At 42.5% G+C, this 18,040-nt stretch overlaps 2 protein-coding genes across 2 annotated transcripts in view; both read right to left on the bottom strand.

The window, feature by feature from the left end:
• Positions 1-812, bottom strand: part of LOC106872574 (ribosomal protein S6 kinase beta-1) — a 42,606-nt gene extending 41,794 nt beyond the window's left edge. The window contains exon 1 of the mRNA XM_089344847.1: positions 667-812. The gene's annotated coding sequence lies outside the window, so the exon portion shown is untranslated. The remainder of the gene's footprint in view (positions 1-666) is intronic.
• Positions 813-1,923: 1,111 nt separating this feature from the next.
• Positions 1,924-18,040, bottom strand: part of LOC106872572 (stalled ribosome sensor GCN1) — a 44,124-nt gene continuing 28,007 nt past the window's right edge. The window contains exons 33-51 of the mRNA XM_089344836.1: positions 17,143-17,363; positions 15,645-15,852; positions 15,037-15,233; positions 14,025-14,214; positions 13,138-13,208; positions 12,454-12,669; positions 11,768-11,932; positions 10,919-11,080; positions 10,520-10,612; positions 9,759-9,902; positions 8,788-9,063; positions 7,636-7,755; positions 7,191-7,421; positions 6,666-6,859; positions 6,008-6,219; positions 5,550-5,698; positions 4,698-4,802; positions 3,169-3,387; positions 1,924-2,713 (exon numbers count right to left, since the gene is read on the bottom strand). Coding sequence (XP_089200962.1) covers positions 2,582-2,713; positions 3,169-3,387; positions 4,698-4,802; positions 5,550-5,698; positions 6,008-6,219; positions 6,666-6,859; positions 7,191-7,421; positions 7,636-7,755; positions 8,788-9,063; positions 9,759-9,902; positions 10,520-10,612; positions 10,919-11,080; positions 11,768-11,932; positions 12,454-12,669; positions 13,138-13,208; positions 14,025-14,214; positions 15,037-15,233; positions 15,645-15,852; positions 17,143-17,363 — 3,305 coding nt within the window. The 3' untranslated portion in view covers positions 1,924-2,581. The remainder of the gene's footprint in view (positions 2,714-3,168; positions 3,388-4,697; positions 4,803-5,549; positions 5,699-6,007; positions 6,220-6,665; positions 6,860-7,190; positions 7,422-7,635; positions 7,756-8,787; positions 9,064-9,758; positions 9,903-10,519; positions 10,613-10,918; positions 11,081-11,767; positions 11,933-12,453; positions 12,670-13,137; positions 13,209-14,024; positions 14,215-15,036; positions 15,234-15,644; positions 15,853-17,142; positions 17,364-18,040) is intronic.

The raw sequence follows: 18,040 nt of genomic DNA, 5'->3' as shown, positions 1-18,040 counted from the left end.
TTTCAGGTTAACGGATGTTGCCGATAGTCGGATATGTCCGTAAGGTGCGGAGATAAACGTTTGTTTTTTTTTATTTCCCGGCCACCTCTCTCTCTCTCTCTCTATATATATATATATATATATATATGTATATATAAGATCAAAATAAACAACAAAAATATCCAAAGGTAATGCAGTACGATCGTTTCATGCGACTCCATTTAACTGAGCAATGTAAACATTACATCAAATATAAAAAAGTAGAGCAATCCTCAGCGGCACAAAGACATAGAAATTTAATGAAATTACATTTAAACAGAAGACATATTTTTATAATCAAATTTAAACTCTCCAAGTAGAAAGAAGGAATACAAAAAACATTTTGACTTAGCCAGACCATACAAGCTAGTCTTATGCCCACATGGTAACCGTAAACATATTTTTGGGTGACCCTGCATATATATATATATATTATTATTATCATCATTATTATTATTATTATTATTATTAAAGCCTTGTGAGTGGATTTGGTAGACAGAAACTCATTATGCGTATATATGTGTGTATTGGTGTGTCTGTGTATGTCTCCTCCGCCCACCATTGCTTTACAAGTGATATTGGTGTGTTTATGTCCTCGTAACTTAGCAGTTTAGCAAAAGTAACCGATAGAATAAGTATTAGACTTACAGATAATTAAGTCCTGGGGTGGATTTGTTCCACTAAAACCTCTTGAGGTGGTGCTCCAGCATGGCCACAGTCAAATGACTGAAACAAGTAAAAGAATTATACTTGTTGTTTATGTAGGTGGTCTGAAATGGGGTTCAAAGGGTCATGAGGTCAACCGTCAGAAGTTCTGTTCAATTGAAAAGAACTCTTTTCAAACAAATAACAAATATCTATTCAGGATGTGGTCATCTGTGTATGTGTGTGTGCGTTTGTGTATGTATTGTGTGTCTTATCCATTTAACACACTATAAACATACTTCTGAGCATATTCTGAATAAAAAGGAAGTAAAAAATGTTTTGACACAAAAATAATTCCTTCCCTACCACCCCACCAAAACAAGAAACACATGGAATAAAAGAAAAAAAACAATTTCTTCCTAAACTCTTTCACACCATCTTTTATTCACTCCACACAACACACAATACACTCAACTGACCACATCCTGAATAGAAATTTGCTATTCAATTCAAAAGAATTATTTTCAATTCAATAGAATTACTGACAGTTGACCCTTTGACCCTTTGAAGCCCATTTCAGACCATCCATCTGCATAGACATCATATATAGGAAGAGATTGAGAAGCAAGCCCATTACCACCCACTCAAGCCTGCACCTTTAGCCAGTTGAACACTGGGGTTGATGTAATTGACTCATCCCCTCCCCTAAAATTGCTGCACACACCTCTACATTTGGGCAGATGGACATAAGAAGCAGTAGGAAGGGTGTGGATTGGAGGAAATTTAGGCTATTATTTCTAGCACACTGAGATCTCCTCTTATGTTTTCTGCTTTTGTTACCATATTTTTGTTGAGGCACTCTGTTTCTTACAATTAATTTTAAATACTTACCACAAGCTACTTACCACACAGCCACTCTGCCAACTGGGGGGGGGGGGGTATGTGGCACCTGGGGGGCTTTTTATGTGGCACCATGCTTGAAGGTCATGCAATTTTAAAATTGCACACACGTTTCTGTCTCTGCTTTCCTCTCTCTACGTTATGTTATTTCATTGCAAATGATGTACAAAACATGATGAAAACTTAGGATCCATTGGATAATGTAGTCCTAGGTACACTATGGCTGAATAAAAGACAGGATGGTCACAGCTGGAACGTCTTTGATCATAGGTCTGCTGGACAACCATCATCATTGTTTGTCTAAATGCATGTCTCTCGCCAACAAATTTAAAACAAAAATACAAAAAAAAAAAAAAACAATTTTTTTTTTAGTTTTGCACAAAATTTATTTATTTGTTTATTTATTGAAATAATTAAAAAAAAAAAATTTCATTTCTCCCCTCAACAAGTTCCTTGCTTTCCTCAACACTCACACTCGCACTCACCACTCAACTCTCATAAATTCTGCTCCATTTTCATTGCTGCTGCTTGGCCACGACTATTTTATGCCAATTAACAAGTCTCCCCCCACTCCCTCATCCATTCCCCTGGGTCATGGATGGGTAGGTGACAGAGAAGTGTGTGTGTGGAGGTGGTGGTTGCACAGTGGGTGGGTGGGTGGGTGTTGTGAGGAACAGGGTAGGTTCTTAGTCCAATTGTTCTGCTGTTGTCCACCTGCCACCCAACTCCGCTCCACAGCTGACCACCACCACCACCACAACCACCTCCATTGCTCTCTCTCACCCCCCTCCCTCCCTATGTGGTAGAAGTGGTGGTGGTGGAGAGACCGACTTGGTCAAGTATTGCTAATCTCCCTCCCCCTCCTTCACCTCACCCATGTGGAGACGAGGATGCTGGAACGATGAGGATGCAGTGTTGGTTGGTTGGTTGGTTGGAGGGTTGTGCTGGTGAGCTGCTTGTGAGGGCGGAGGGGGTGGGGGAGTTGAACATGTGCCCGGGGGGGGGGGGGGTGACACCTCTACACGAGGACAGAATCGTCGATCTCCTCCCTGACCGGGGTCGTCGTCTTGGCCAACAGCTTGCGCAGTGTCTTGGTGTAGACGTCCTGGAGGGCCTCCTGCATACCGACGTCTAAGAGGGACAGGGTCGCCTGCGGAGAGAGAGAGAGAGAGAAAGAGAGACACAGTGAGTGAGGGAGAGAGAGAAAGAGATGGAGACAGAAGAGAGAGAGAAATACAATGAAATTCATTTGGAAATAATCAAAGCAGACAAAAAGCTTTAAAAAAAATCCACCCGAATCCCATTTCCATGACATCCCAACAACCACCAGTACTAACTCTACTCCTACTACCACCAGTACTAACTCTACTCCTACTACCACCAGTACTAACTCTACCCCTACTACCACCAGTACTAACTCTACCCCTACTACCACCAGTACTAACTCTACTCCTACTACCACCACCACCACTGACGGCTACCATAACCAACACCACCCCTATCCTCACCATCACCCCTACAACCACCACAGCCTTCAACCTACCCAGCAGCCCACCCCCACCACCCTCACCACCATTACTACAACACGCAGCAGGGTTTCCTTACCTGGTAGACTGAGTCCCCTTTGGCCAGCTGGAGCACAGCCAGCAGGCCGTACTCACTGTTGCCTTTCACAATAAAATTCTTTTCTTTGGTGCCCATGACTAGGGCAGGGACCAGGTACTTCATCATGACAGCCGGCAGGGGTTGGTCTGTTTGTCGAGCGAGGTGGCTGGCTAGTTGGCCACACAACTGTTTCACGTCGTTGGAATCGTGCTTCAAACCCTGGCAGAATGAGAGAGAGAAGATTCCAAAGAATAAAAAAGTCCAGAGGGGTTATACAGGGTGCTTTTTGAAGGCTTGGAAGGAATGAAGGCAGCATGCTCTGCTGGGTGGGTCAGTGTCCATGCAGGACAGAGTGTAAATGATTTAAGAGGCATCAGCCATATGCAAGAGAGAAAACTGCGCTGGCCTGGTCATGCGATGCGCATGGATGAGGACAACTGCACAAAGAAGTGCTGAGCTCTAATTGTGGAAGGGGTAGACCCAGGAAGCCATGGGACGAAGTGGTGAGAAAAGATCTTTGGATACTGGACGTCGCTGAGGGAATGAGAAAGGACCTGGAGATGTGGCGATTTGCTGTACTTGAGAAGATGCCTCAAGGTAAGTAAAATTGCTGTCATCCATACATATGTCCTTTGCAGGTGCCACATGAAATACACCTGTCACTGCCACATACAAATAGATGCATGTGGCAATGTAAAAAAAAAAAACCCACAACGCTCTTGGAGTGGTTGGCATTAGGGAGGGAATCCAACAGTAGAGACCTTGCTAAATCCAATTGGAACGTGGAGCTGGCCCAGGTGCTTCCTAACAACAATCACTCCACAGAGTGGGCTGAGTGCATTCCACGTAGCACCAGCAGAGGTGAGGTGGTCAGTTTGGACAAGGCTTTTACAACTGGATGCCCTTCCAGATGCCAACCACTTCAGAGTGTGGACTGGATGTCTTTGAAATGGCACCAACATGGGCAGGGTCACCAAGTAACTTGCAAGACAAGGAATTTTTGAGAGGGGTGGAGGCCATTGGGGGAGGGGATCTTGTGTCAGATGATGAAAGGTTAGAGTGGGACAAAGAGACAGAAACAGGTGTCATGCTGCAGAGGAGGTACAAGGAGAGAGAGAGAGAGAGAGAGAAAGAGAGGGGGAGGGAGAGAATAAGGGCAGAAACAGATGTACTGCTAATTACATATACACGTATATAAATATACACACACACACACACATTATTATATACATAAAGGTGGCAAACAGGCAGAGTCGTTAGCAAGCCAGGTGAAATGTTGATTGGTATTTCATCTGTCTTCACGTTCTGAGTTCAAATTCCACTGAGGTCGACTTTTCTGGGTCTATGAATTAAGTACCAGTTGAACACTGGGGTTGATGTAATTGAATAATTGCCTCCCCCAAAATTTCAGGCCTTGCGCCTTTAGTAGACAGGATTACTTACACACACACACATCTATATGTACAGAATTACTCTCTTTCTCTCTCTCTCTTATGCATAGAAAGTGAGAAGGAAAGTGGTGTACCTACCTTGGCTAAAAGAACCAAAATTTCAGTGGAAGGTTCGAGACTGTTGGTGATTTGGTAACTTAACACATAGGTAGCAGCCCGTAGCCCACTTAGACAGATTGGTATCTGCGGAAAACAAACAAGAAGATTTACGTATACATCAAAATTAATGGTGGCTGCTGTAGCATTTACTGGCAATGTTACAATAATATTGAGTGATTTTTATAATAGAAAGAACGATTAGTCTTGTTTAGGTTCAGAGATCTGGGAGTAACTGTGATATTATTTTGTTGATCTGAAGAGCTAGCCTTCAGTGCTTGCACTGGTTTGTAAAATGTACAATAGTACTATGCAATTTATAACATAGACACTAGTGCAGGATTTATTATAGACTAAAATAAATTATTTTAACATCATGTTGGCTGTGAAACAGCTGAAACCCTACGGATATCATCTGGTGAAATATATATTCATGTCATATCTGCTGGCTTTCTTTATATTATGCATATATTAAAGATTAAAAGAAAAGATACAGTGAACCAAAAAAGCAATTTATTGTCACAATATGGAGGGGAAAATAAAGGAGATGTGTGTGTGGGGGGGGGGTAAGGGAGGAGCAATAAGGGAGATGAGGGGGGAATAATAAGGTCATGGAGAAGTAAGGGGGGGGGGAACGGATAAAGGAGATAAGAAAATAAGGAAGAGTAATCAGAGAGATAAGGGGATATAATAGGGGTACATAAAGAGATAAGGAAGGGAGAAAATATGGAGGAACAAAAAATAAAGAAAGATGGAGGAATAATGAGAGATTTAATGGGAAAGAGAAAAAAAGAAAATGGAGAAAGGATGCGGAATTGCATTGGGATGACATACCCTGTCAGCAGCAGTGAAGTGTGTGACAGTGTGGAAGACGGCAGGCTGGAGGCTGGGAACCAGGACACGTTCGGCTCCTTCTTTGATGGCTACAGCAAGGGCAACACTGCGTCCATGTCGCAGGGTCCAGTCTGATCCATTGTCTGTATCTGTAAGGAAACGGAAAAGAAGTTAACAAACGTCTTCTCAACCATGTGACCAAGGGTTCAAATTGCATATGAAGCAAGTGTTCTTCTACTGTCACCCTGGGCTGACCAAAAGCCTTCTGAGTGGATCTGGTAGTGACAGACTGGCAGAAGCCCGCTGTGTGTGTGTGTGTGTGTGTGTGTGTGTGTGTGTATGTATACATGTGCGTGTCTGTTGCATATATGTGTACGTGTGTGTATTTATACGTGTGTGTGTGTATTTATACGTGTGTGTGTGTGTGTATACACTTCACAACTACTACCACTGCTTACCCATCAAATGGGTATTCATCATGTCCGTGAAATCACTGTCTGGTAATGTAACTGTCAGGGCACCAAGGCAGCCGGCTGCAATCAGGCGTGTCGTGTCTTCAGGGCTGTTCAACAACCGTAGCAGTGTACCGCTCAGCGTCTTCCGAAGATTGTCGTTTATCTTGCCCTTTGATCCACCCACACAGTTCCGCAGGGCCTGCAATGTTGTGTCCCTGGAAAATAAAAATAAGGATTGGTGTTTGAGAGAGATTTAGGGCTGCTGAACAGCAAAGGATGAATTAGATAATGTGGACCCAGGTACACACTATGTCTGAACAAAAAACCAACAGGATGGTCACAGGTGGAACATCTATGATCATAGGGTCAGGATTGACCTGGGGCTAAATAAATAAAAACATATCGGATAATGTAATCGTAGATAGAGTATGTTGGAATAAAAGACAGGATGGTCACAGCTGGAGCATCCTTAATTATAGGTCTGCTAGCTCAGGACTAATATACGGCTAAGCAGCAACAAGGACACAATGGCTAATGTAGTCCTAGATACACTATGTCTATATAAAAGGCAAGATGGTCACAGCTGGAACGTCATTGATTACAGGTCTACTGGATCAGGACTGACCTGGGGCTAAGAAACAACAAGAAGGATGGTACTCACCTGATGCTGGTGTCGTCTGTGGTTTTGATGTTTGTGTGTAACTCGGTGATGAGAGGTTCCACCCGGGTATGTATCACAATGAGGCCCCCCATGGCAGATGCTGCCCTCAACCTCACCGTGCGGTTGGCATCATTGAGGGCCTTCGTGAACGTTGTCTGTAACTGAGGTAGGAATGGCTTCATGATTGCGCCGACCTGTAAAATGTAGAAATTGAGAGGTGGTGGTCATGTAACAGAAGTGTGGTGGATATCAGACGAGTGTGTGTGTTTATGTGTGTGCGAGACGTTTTGAGGATGTAGAAAGGTGGAAGGTATATGAGGGGTAAAGCCAGAGGAGGTAAGGGAGAGGAGGGAGTGCTAGAGAGGGACAGATAAATAAATAGGTAGGCAGAGAAGGGGAGAGAGAGAGAGAGAGAGAGAGAGAGAGAGAGAGATAGAGAGAAAGAGAGTAGAAAGCAACAGCAAACCTATCTCGCCATGGGAAGCGCCTTGACCAGTGGTCAAACCCCTCCATTTATAGACTTACCTTATTCAACAGAAGGTTCAATGTCTCCAGAACTGCAACTTTCACATTGCAAGGGTAGCGGTCACCCAGGATACGAATGAGTGGTCCAGTGATGTTGATGACCGACGGTGAGAGGGCCGGAGCACTGGTCAGCTGAATGATTTCACCAAGACCCTCGGCAGACATTTCCTTCAGTTCAGGGCTGCCGTGTAGAATACCTTCACGGAAAATTGGCAGTAATGGGCTGATGCTCTACCGGAAAGACACAAAGAAACCGCTTCAATATAACACCACTAAATATTTAGCCCTTAACTCTCACAATACAGAAATATTTCTCATGGCTCCAGCACACAATTTACAGATGCTTACGTTTTATACATTTTCCATGAATTTTTCAGGCTAATAAATAATATCAGACAAAACTGTGACACACAGGCAATTTGGTATATTGAGGCGGACAACTTACCTTCCCACTGAGGCAGAAGCCAGGTAATTCCTTACCCGTCCCTTTGTAATCCGATGTAGCGAATCGGATGGCCTGACGGATCTGTTGGATCGTCTCTCCAGTGTCCATGTTCTTTAGATCCTGCAGGAAGAGAAATATTTTATTTATATATATCATCATCATCATCGTTTAACGTCTGCTTTTCATGCTAGCATGGGTTCAATGGTAGTTCATGTAGATAATGGTTGGAAAAATAAGGATGCATGAGAGTTGAGAGTTGTGTTAGGTTTAAAAAAGGGGTTAAAAGTTTGTGTTAAGCAGGAAGTGTGTGTAAGGGGAGACAAATGTTTTCCTGTTGAAAAAGAGTTCAGAACTCCAACTAAAAACATTTGTCTCCCCTTACATACACTTCCTGTTTTGACACCACACTTCCTGCTTAACACAAACGTTTAACCCTTTTTTTAAAACCTAACACAACTCTCAATTTTCATGCATCCTTATTTTTCCAACCATTATATACAAGAACTACCATTGAATTTCAAAAGCTCAAAGACAATATAATGTATTGGTATATTTATTTTTTTATATATTATTTTTTTTATATATTATTTTCTTCATTTTGTACTTCTTTGTAAAAAACATTTTCATTCTCCTTCTTCTTGAAAATTTGCTTCACAATGAAAGCCGGTTAGAAATCTTTATTAAAATATGCTTCCAGTTTAGCATTCTGCCTTATTTTTCATTTTCCTATTATTTCTCCACATGCGGTTAACACAACCCCACTATTTACTGACTTATATATATATGTATGTATAAAAACACAGGTGCTCACACAGAAATATATATTCATTCTCTCTCTCTCTCTCGCTTTTTTTGCCACCTCCAATCTATCACCTTCCTTAGGCTTTCCATCAAACTTTTCACCTTTCACCACTAAATGAGCACTTTTCATCTCACAAAAAAGAAAAAAATCAACCAAGCTTTCCCCAGCTAAACTCAATGAAGCTTTACTTGACCCCACCAAGCCTTACTTAGCTAAACCCCATCAAGCTTTAATCATCTACACTCCACCAGGCTGCACTCAGCTAAACTTAATGATCTCATTCAACTCCAATCAATTTTATTCAATCAAATGACCCTTTAAAACGGTGTCCCACCATGCCCACCACTTACCTTAGCAATAGCATCCAAGCACTTCCAAGACGCCAGCAGCACACGTTCGTCTGAGTGTGTGAAGAGTGCAATGAGTGTGCGGAGCAGCTGAGAGCAACAGGCTGAATAATCAGCTTTGGTCTTGCCACAGAACACTTTCAGAATGCTCACTGCTGCACAACATGTCTCTGCTGAGCTGTTGGGGTTGTTGGCGGCAGAGAGAAGTTCGGTGAGGATAGTGTTGATTCCAATGTCATCGGTGACTGATAAAACCACCGACTCACAGTAGTCCAGTTCCTGTAGAAAACGAATGTACACACACACATATATATATATAAATATAGTTACACTTATTATTCATACATTAAATATGTGTGTATATATAACATATACGTACACAACTTAGATATGTTTTGGCCCAAGATTAGCCAGGCCATGATTAACTTAACAGCACCACCTGATAGGATCTGTTAAATCATTTGAGGTATTGGTGGCTTATCTGACAGGGACAGTTGATTACATTGACCCCGAAAGGATGAAAGGTGGAATTTGAACTCACAATGTAGCGACAGACGAAATACCACTAAGCATTGTGTCCAGGATGTTAACGGTTCTGCCAGCTCACTGCCTTCAACAATAATAATAATAATAATAATAATAATAATGATAATAATGATGATTTCAAATTTTGCCACAAGGGCAACAATTTTGGGGGAGGGGATGTGTTGATTACATCGACCCTGGTGTTTCACTGTTACTTTTATAATTGTTCTAACATAATTGCAAGGCCAGAAATTTGTGGGGATGAGGAGAGGTCAATTCTACTGACCCCAATATTTAACTGGTACTTTATTTCATCAACTGTGCAGGATATGAGTGCAGAAGATGCAGAAAAAAAGAAAGAAAAAGGGGGCACGAGGTGAAAATACAATGAGACACGTTGCCTGATACTCCAACGACTCAGACAACAATGTGCAAATGTGGTTGCTCACCTCTTCTTCCCTGGGTGAACCAATGGCACTGCTGAGGGACGAGAGTAGCGCTGGCAGGATCTTTCCCAAGTGCCTGCTGAGTACATCCCCAGCCACAGAAGACAGGAAAGCCAGAGCCCTTGTGTCCACGGGAGGCTTAATCAGCTGAAATCAAAAAAAGTAATTGGAATAAGAAAATAAAACAAAAATTATATCACAATTATACATAGACACAAACACATGTATATATATGTATATATATATGTATATATATATATGTTCGTGGATGCATATATATATGTTCTGAATTATATTTTCGTTTGTGATGAATTGACAGAAAAAAGGCAAATGAATAGACAAGAAAATAATATATATACATATATATACATATATATATATATATATATATGAGAGAGAGAGTGCATGGAAATTGGATGTTAAATGATGAAGTGTATATGTATGTGTGTATATATATATATATATATATATATATATATATAGAGAGAGAGAGAGAGAGAGAGAGAGAAAGAGAGAGAGAGAGATTTTGAAGTGATGTACAGATATTGTACGTTGAGAATAACAAGGTAGTGAGAATGTTAGATGGTTATGTATATATTTTTATTTACATTTTTAGCGAATTTTTGATAAATCCAATAATGGAAGAACAGGCTCTAAAAATGTAAACACACACACATGCCAGCATGGGAAACAGATGTTGGATGATGACGAACCCCCCCTGCCCCTGTTCACCCAGGCAGAGAGGAATTTAGTGGCAACGTTACCTGTGGCACTAAATATGGCAGCACAACTCGACTCTTGACCGTCATAACTTGTTTCAGGCCATCCAGGGCCCACTCTGATGACTCTGGCTCAGACTGAAATAGAAGAAACAAAATAAGAATCATTACAGATATGCTATGTCTGAATAAGGGACAGTATGAGCATAGCTGCAACATGGGTTAATTATAGGTCTTCTGGTTTAGCACTGACCTGGGGCTAAACAACAACACGAAGAAAGAACACATTAGATAATGTAGTCCAAGATACACTATGTCTGAGTAAAAGACAGGATGGTCACAGTTGGAGCGTCTGTGATCATAGGTCTGCTGGATCAAAAAGAAGAATTAAAAACAAACCACAAAAAAAAAAAAAAAAAAGAATTAGAAATGTGGACCACTCACCAGTTTCTGGAGCAGGGTTGGCAAGATCTCATCGAGGGCCCTGGCACCGATGTTGTGGTGCAGGTTGTCAAAGGTACGAGCTGCTGCTTCTCTCACTTCTGGTAAAGGATCACACAGGGCCCGACGCACACTGGGGATTAAGTTGTTGGCAAACACGGTCACCTGTGGAGGGAGGTAGAGAGAGTGAAAGGCAGAGGGAGAGAAGACAGACAGGCAGACAAAACACACATATGCATGAGTGTATGGAGTTGAAGACATTTTTAATGATCACATTACCACAAGAACCAGAAATGAAATGAAAGGCAAAACTTTGAAGCAGTTGTTTTACACAGGAGTGGCTGTGTGGTAAGTAGCTCGCTTACCAACCACATGGTCTCGGGGTTCAGTCCCACTGCGTGGCACCTTGGTCAAGTGTCTTCTACTATAGCCTCGGGCCGACCAATGCCTTGTGAGTGGTGTGTGTGTGTGTGTGGCTCATGATTGTAAGGTCAGGAGTTTGATAATAGGAAGAGCATTGTGTTCTTAAGCAAGGCCTTTTATTTCACGTTGCTGCAGTCCACTCAGCTGGTAAAAGTAAGTTGTACCCATAATGTCACGTGCTGTGTCATGTTGAATCTCCTTGAGAGAGCTATGTGAAGGGTACATGTGTCTGTGGAGTACTCAGCCACTTGCACGTTAATTTCACGAGCAGGCTGCTCTGTTGATTGGATCACCTGGAACCCTTGTTGTTGGACCAAATGGAGTGCCAACGTATAAAGAGAAAAAGACGGCCGATGAAGAAACAAAGGGATTGGACCAAAACAACAAAGGCAGATACCACCACCACCACCAAATGGGGGAAATACTTACATGATCTCGGCTGGTTGAAGCCATGATTTCACTGAGCCCTATACAAACTCCCTGTCTCTCGTCACTGCGATCTGAATCGAGACCCTTCTCCAAAATCGGGATAATTTCAGGCAAAACACGCTCACCCAGTTTCCGCACTAAATCTCCAAGTGTCCGTGCTGCCACCTGTAAAACGAATGCAAAAGAATAGACGAAGCTTGATGAGTTGTGACAATCAATGGTGGTCACTCATGCGACTAATTGCTTGCTAATTGATGCTTCCAGCCAAATTACGACAAACGTAAATAAACAAACGAAGTTTGCTTTTTAGAAGCGTTGAGATGTCTTTTAGAAAGTTAAAGAAGTGATTTTAAATTCTCAATCGCAGAATAATGCTAATAATATAGCCTGAACAGGATAAACTATCCCTATTTTGCAGAGAAAAGTGTAGGTGGCTAGCTGTGGACTCGAACTCACATCCCCATCATCACATGTCAAAATCACGGGGATGTGAGTTCGAGTCCACTGCTAGCCACCTACACTTTTTTTCTGCAAAATAGGGATAGTTTATCCTGTTCAGACGGAGCACCTCAACACACACACACACACACACACACACATGCTTGCACACACAACACTTTTCTGTTATTTGTCGTAGCTGGTACTGGCCAGACGGAGCACCTCAACATAAACACATACACACTTACCTGCCGTTTGTCGTAGCTGGTACTGGCCAGACATCCAAGCAGTAATGAGAAGAGCACAGGAAGAATCTCTCGGAGTGTGCGTGGAGTGTTGGACACGATAATCTTCCAGACATGCAGTGCAGACTGTCGCACCAGTAGCGCAGTGTCTGAGCGGCCCATGTAGAGGCCAGCCAATACCCTGTTGCGACGCCCTTTGCCAAATACTCTCAAGACGGCCTGTGGTGCAAAAACGAAAAGAAAAATGGTAATAAACAACTGACATCACATATCCAATGCAATTAAGTGTGTGGCGGTTTATATATGCTTTTACTCTTTTATTTGTTTCAATCATTTGACTGTGGCCATGCAGGAGCACCAACACCCTCGCAGCCGAGCAAATTGACTCTTAGTATTTATTCTATCAGTCTCCCTTGCTAAACTGCTAAGTTATGGGGATGTAAACACACCAGCATTGGAAGACGGAGGGAAAAAAAAAAAAAAATTGCCAACGATTCACATGTGGTTACGGATGGCCACGCAAAAGGACTGAACCTGGAACCATGTGGTTGGGAAGCAAATTTCTCACCACACAGTCACACCTAAAAACTTTTATTAACTAAAATTAAAATTACTGGTATTCGTTCCACCGATTTTGCAGAACTGGAAGAAGTCAGATTTAGCAACAACAGCAGAAGCAATACTAACCTTCTGAGAAGTCTCAGTTCCAAAATTATCGTCTTCATTGGCCGTTTCCGTAGACATTTTGCCACTGACCCCTAGAGAAAGAGAGAAAGAAGAAGGGGTTGAGTAAACATGGTTTGATGGAGATGATGAGGAGGCGGGGGGGGGGGGGGAAATGAGGGCTTCTATGCAGAAATATGACTTTTACTTTATGTCTGTTAAATAACCCCCTGCCCACCCCCCACAGTCCTTGTTGTAAGGAAAAGGACACATCTAGTAATGTATTCCTAGGTACACTATGCCTGAATAAAAGACAGGATGGTCACAGCTGGAACGTCTTTGATCATAGGACTGCTGGGTCAGGACTGACCAAGGGTTAAACAGCAACAAGGACACATTAGATAATGTAGTCCTTGATACACTATGTCTGAATAAAAGACAGGATGGTCACAGCTGGAACGTCTTTGATCATAGGACTGCTGGGTCAGGACTGACCAAGGGTTAAACAGCAACAAGGACACATTAGATAATGTAGTCCTTGATACACTATGTCCAAATAAAAGACAGGATGGTCACAGCTGGAACGTCTTTGGTCATAGGTCTACTGGATCAGGACTGACCAAGGGTTAAACAGCAACAAGGACACATTAGATAATGTAGTCCTTGATACACTATGTCCAAATAAAAGACAGGATGGTCACAGCTGGAACGTCTTTGATCATAGGTCTACTGGATCAGGACTGACCCAGGGTTAAACAACATCGAGGAAGGGACACATTAGCTGATGCAGTTCTAGATACACCATGCCAGTATAAATAAGACAAGATGGTGACAGGTGGAAAACTTAGAGAAATGAAGGGATGATTTGAAAGCCCCTCCCCCCCCCCTCACACCTGAAAACAACCACTTACCGGATACTTTGTAGAGCAAGTCACCAAGTAACTGCACAGAACTGTATCTTATGCGCCAGTTCTCATCAAACAAACCATTCTCCAGTTCTGGCAACAGCAGTTCTATGGCTGTCTCGGCGTACATGTTGATGATGCGCTGCCCGGCACGAAGGGCAGTGTCTCGCACAAACTCCGACTCGTCAGCCAGCGCCTGTGTGTGTGTGTGTGTGTGTGTAGGTGGATGTGTGTATAAATACGTGAGTGCATTATATATATATATATATATATATATACATGTATGAATATGTATGTATACATGTAAATACATATACATTATATATAAATGTGTGTGTGTGTATATATATATATATATATATATATAATGAGAGAGAGAGATTATGTAAGTGTATATACATATACACACACATATATATATTAGGTAGAGGTGCATGTATGTAGATACATATGTATGTAGGTCAGTGTGTGTGTGGGTGAAAAAAAAATATAAAATACACATATGAAAAAATTTTAAAAACATAATCACTATTAATAATACAGGCTCTTAATTTAGGGCAGCAGTTTTGGGGGTGAATTCATTGTGCAACCCTGTCTGTACTCAAGTAGTACTTTATTTGATCAACCTTAAAAAAGGGGAAATCAAAAGTTGACCATAAAAAGGGATAACTAAAAGAAAGGAGCAGTCTGAATATACACACACGGCCACAAAGAAGGACACATTAGATGATGTAGTCCTAGGTAGACTACGATTGAATGAACAAGATGGGATGGTCACAACTGGAACGTCTTTGGTCATAAGTCTGCTGGATCAGGATTGACCTGGAGCTAAACAACAAGGAAGGACACATTAGATAATGTAGTCCTAGATACATTGTGTCTGAATAAAAGACAGGATGGTCACAGCTGGAACGTCTTTGATCATAGGTCCACTGGTTCAGGACTGACCAGGGGTTAAACAACAAGACCAAAAGGAGAGAAAGAGAGAGAGAGAGAGAGGGGGGGAGGTTTAACTGACCTTCAAGATGGAGGGTATGATTTGGCCAATGTAGGGCAGAAAATCATCTTTGAAGACCAACGGCAGGTAAATGTACATCATGATGTAGCCGTCACGGATGTGGGGTGCAATGTCATTGCGGTCAGCTGTGTGGACAATGTCCGGCATCAGTATCTGCAGTTTGGCCAGACCCATTCCGCCAATCACTTCACTTAAACCTGAAAGAGACACAAAAAAGTGGTGAGAGGAGGGGGGGGCAGGGGGTACAGGTGTGTGTGTGAAGTTGTGTATGTGTGAGTGTGCATAAAGTGTGTGTGTAGGTTGTGTGTAGTGTGTCTGTGTATAGTAAGGTGCATGTGTAGTCAGGTGTGTGTGTGCGTGTAGTTAGGTGTGTATGCAGGTATGTATATAGTTTGAAAGGTATATGGATGTTGTAAGATAATTCTGTGTGTGTGTGTGTGTTGTATATAATTCCACAAGTATCCTTATGTGTGCACAATAGGACAGGTGTGCAGATAGAGGCACTGTGTGTGTGTGTGTGTGTGTGTGTGTGTGTGTGTGTGTGTGTGTGTGTGTGTGTATACTGTGAGACAGCATTAACAGCAACAACAACAAGAACCATGACAAACCTTGAGCAGCTCCCGATCGGTCCACGGAACTTCTTTCAGACACCAAAGTCTCCATCAACCAAGGCAGGAGGTCATCAAAAGTGCCCTCACCCATTCCCCGTACCATTGTGCCAAGGGCCCGCGACGACACATTCCTCACTTCAGGCACAGGGTCAAGGAGCGACTGTTTCAGTCCTGGGATCACAGTTGGTAGGTAGGGAGACAAGTCCTGTGGGGGACAGACAGAGGTAGACATAGTTGTAGTAGTAGCAGCAGTAGTAGTAGTAGTAGTAGTAGTAGTAGTACGCATTAAACAATGTCGACCACTTGCCTTCTGGTAAGTCAGTCAACACGTTACAGGATAGACAAAAGTGGTTCTGAACTGTGGTGAATATTATGACCCCTGGGGGTTGGCAGGGAAGAAGCTCATATAACATTTTGTAGGTGCTAGACAAGAAAAGAGTAAACTGGGTGTCCATAGTAGTATTTTAGGGGTCACAAAAAAATTTTTGTTTTAGACTTATTTTATTACAAGAACCTGCGCTAGCTTGATGATAACGAAGTTATTTTACTAAATTCTTCGTTATATTAAAAATTAAATGAAAGAAACTCAGAGATCATCTCAACAGAAATAAGGGAACAAAAAGGGTTCACCTTGATTTAAATTTGGCAGCTCGAACAAAGCGTGAACAAACTGTAGCATTGAAAATGGTTGGCGTAAAGATTTGTGAGGTGAGAAAAGATCAAAGGCTACGCTGGAAGCAAAAGGTGATCACCTTGAATTATAAATACAGGTAAAATAGTCCTTTCTACTATAGGCACAAGGCCTGAAATTTTTGGTAGAAGGGGAAAAGAGACTAGTTGATTAGATGACCCCCCCCAGTATGCAACTGGTACTTATTTTACTGGCCTTGAAAGGATGAAAGGCAAAGTCAACCATGGTGGAATTTGAACTTGGAACATAAAGACAGATGAAATGTTATTAGACACAGGTGTGGCTGTGGGGTAAGTAGCTTGCTTCCCAATCCACATGGCCCAGTGTTCAAGTCCCACTTGGGCAACTGTCTTCTACTATAGCTTTGGGCCAACCAAAGCCTTATGAAAGGATTTGGTAGATGGAAACTGAAAGGAAGCCTGTTGTGTATATATATATTTGCATGTGTCTTTGCGTCTGTTTGTCCCTCCAACATCGCTTGACAAGGGATGTTGGTGTGTTTATGCCTCCAAAAACTTAGCAGTTCAGCAAAAGAGACCGATAGAATAAGTACTAGGCTTACCAAGAATAAGTCCTGGGGGTCAATTTGTTTGACTAAAGGCGGTACTGGGGTGTCCCTGCCTTCGACATGTAATAATATTATATAATATTGTAATTGTATAATATTTATATGATTACAATCGGGTGTTTTAAACATCAAATGACTACGGGGTCAAGCAGAGTAAAACAGGAATGAAAGAGGGGTCCCTCGGCATGAAAAAAAGTAGGGAACCACTGGTTTTGGTAACTGTGTTGACCACTCACCTTCTGGTCAGTGAGTGAATACATGTTGCCAATAATCTGGGCTGCCATCTTCCTGGTGTCCGTAGTTCGGTCTTGGAATGCCCGCTCCACCACTGGCATTATCAGAGCCAGTGATGCTGCGTCGATGAAGTGCACAAATTTGGTGTCCAGCAGGGCTTGCAGTGAGGCGTATGTCTTCTGTGTGGGGTCCTGTAGTGCGGCTAACAATACTGGTACAATGGCTATGATGTAGACAAAGAGGCAGAAGTATTTAGGGCTTGCACATGTATGCAGACTTAAATTTACAACAGACTTGGCACATCCACGCACACATCCATACTCAAGAGGTTCGTTGGTTCGTTCGTTCATTCGTAAAAACACCCATTACATTCTTGGAGTGGTTGGCATTAGAAAGGGCATCCAGCTGTAGAAACCATAGCGAATCAGAATGGTGTCTGGTGCAGCCTTCCACCTTGCCAGCCCTGATCAAACCCATGCCAGCATAGACAAGGATTGTTAAATGATGATAATTCTGCCATGTCTAGGGGTGGGTGGGGTGTGGTTCACACCCCACACCACCTCAACTTTCTCCCCATCCAGTCTTTCGAATCAATGTTCCAACCCCGTCCGTTTTCCTTCCACCTAGTGCCACCTCCCACCAATGATGTGGATGCTGAGGTCTTGGGCTCTGGTAAGGTGGTCACCAAAATGGTGCAGTTTCCACTGTCTGACCACTGTGGCCAACTCCCGATTTCTCCCATCTCTTCCTGAAGTGAATCGTTCTTTTACAGGTTGCCCCCAACTCATCCACATCACTCGAGAGAGAGAATAAGGATGGTGGTTAGCACAATACGATGGACCCTAAAACTCATCCTTCCACACACACACACACAAACCCGTTTACCAAACAAGCTTTGTG

This window comes from Octopus bimaculoides, chromosome 28 (genome assembly GCF_046866305.1).
Source record: "Octopus bimaculoides isolate indiv1 chromosome 28, ASM4686630v1, whole genome shotgun sequence".
Classification (NCBI taxonomy): domain Eukaryota; kingdom Metazoa; phylum Mollusca; class Cephalopoda; order Octopoda; family Octopodidae; genus Octopus; species Octopus bimaculoides.
The sequence above is the reverse complement of the archived record's forward strand: the minus strand, read 5'-3'. Positions and strand labels throughout refer to the sequence as shown.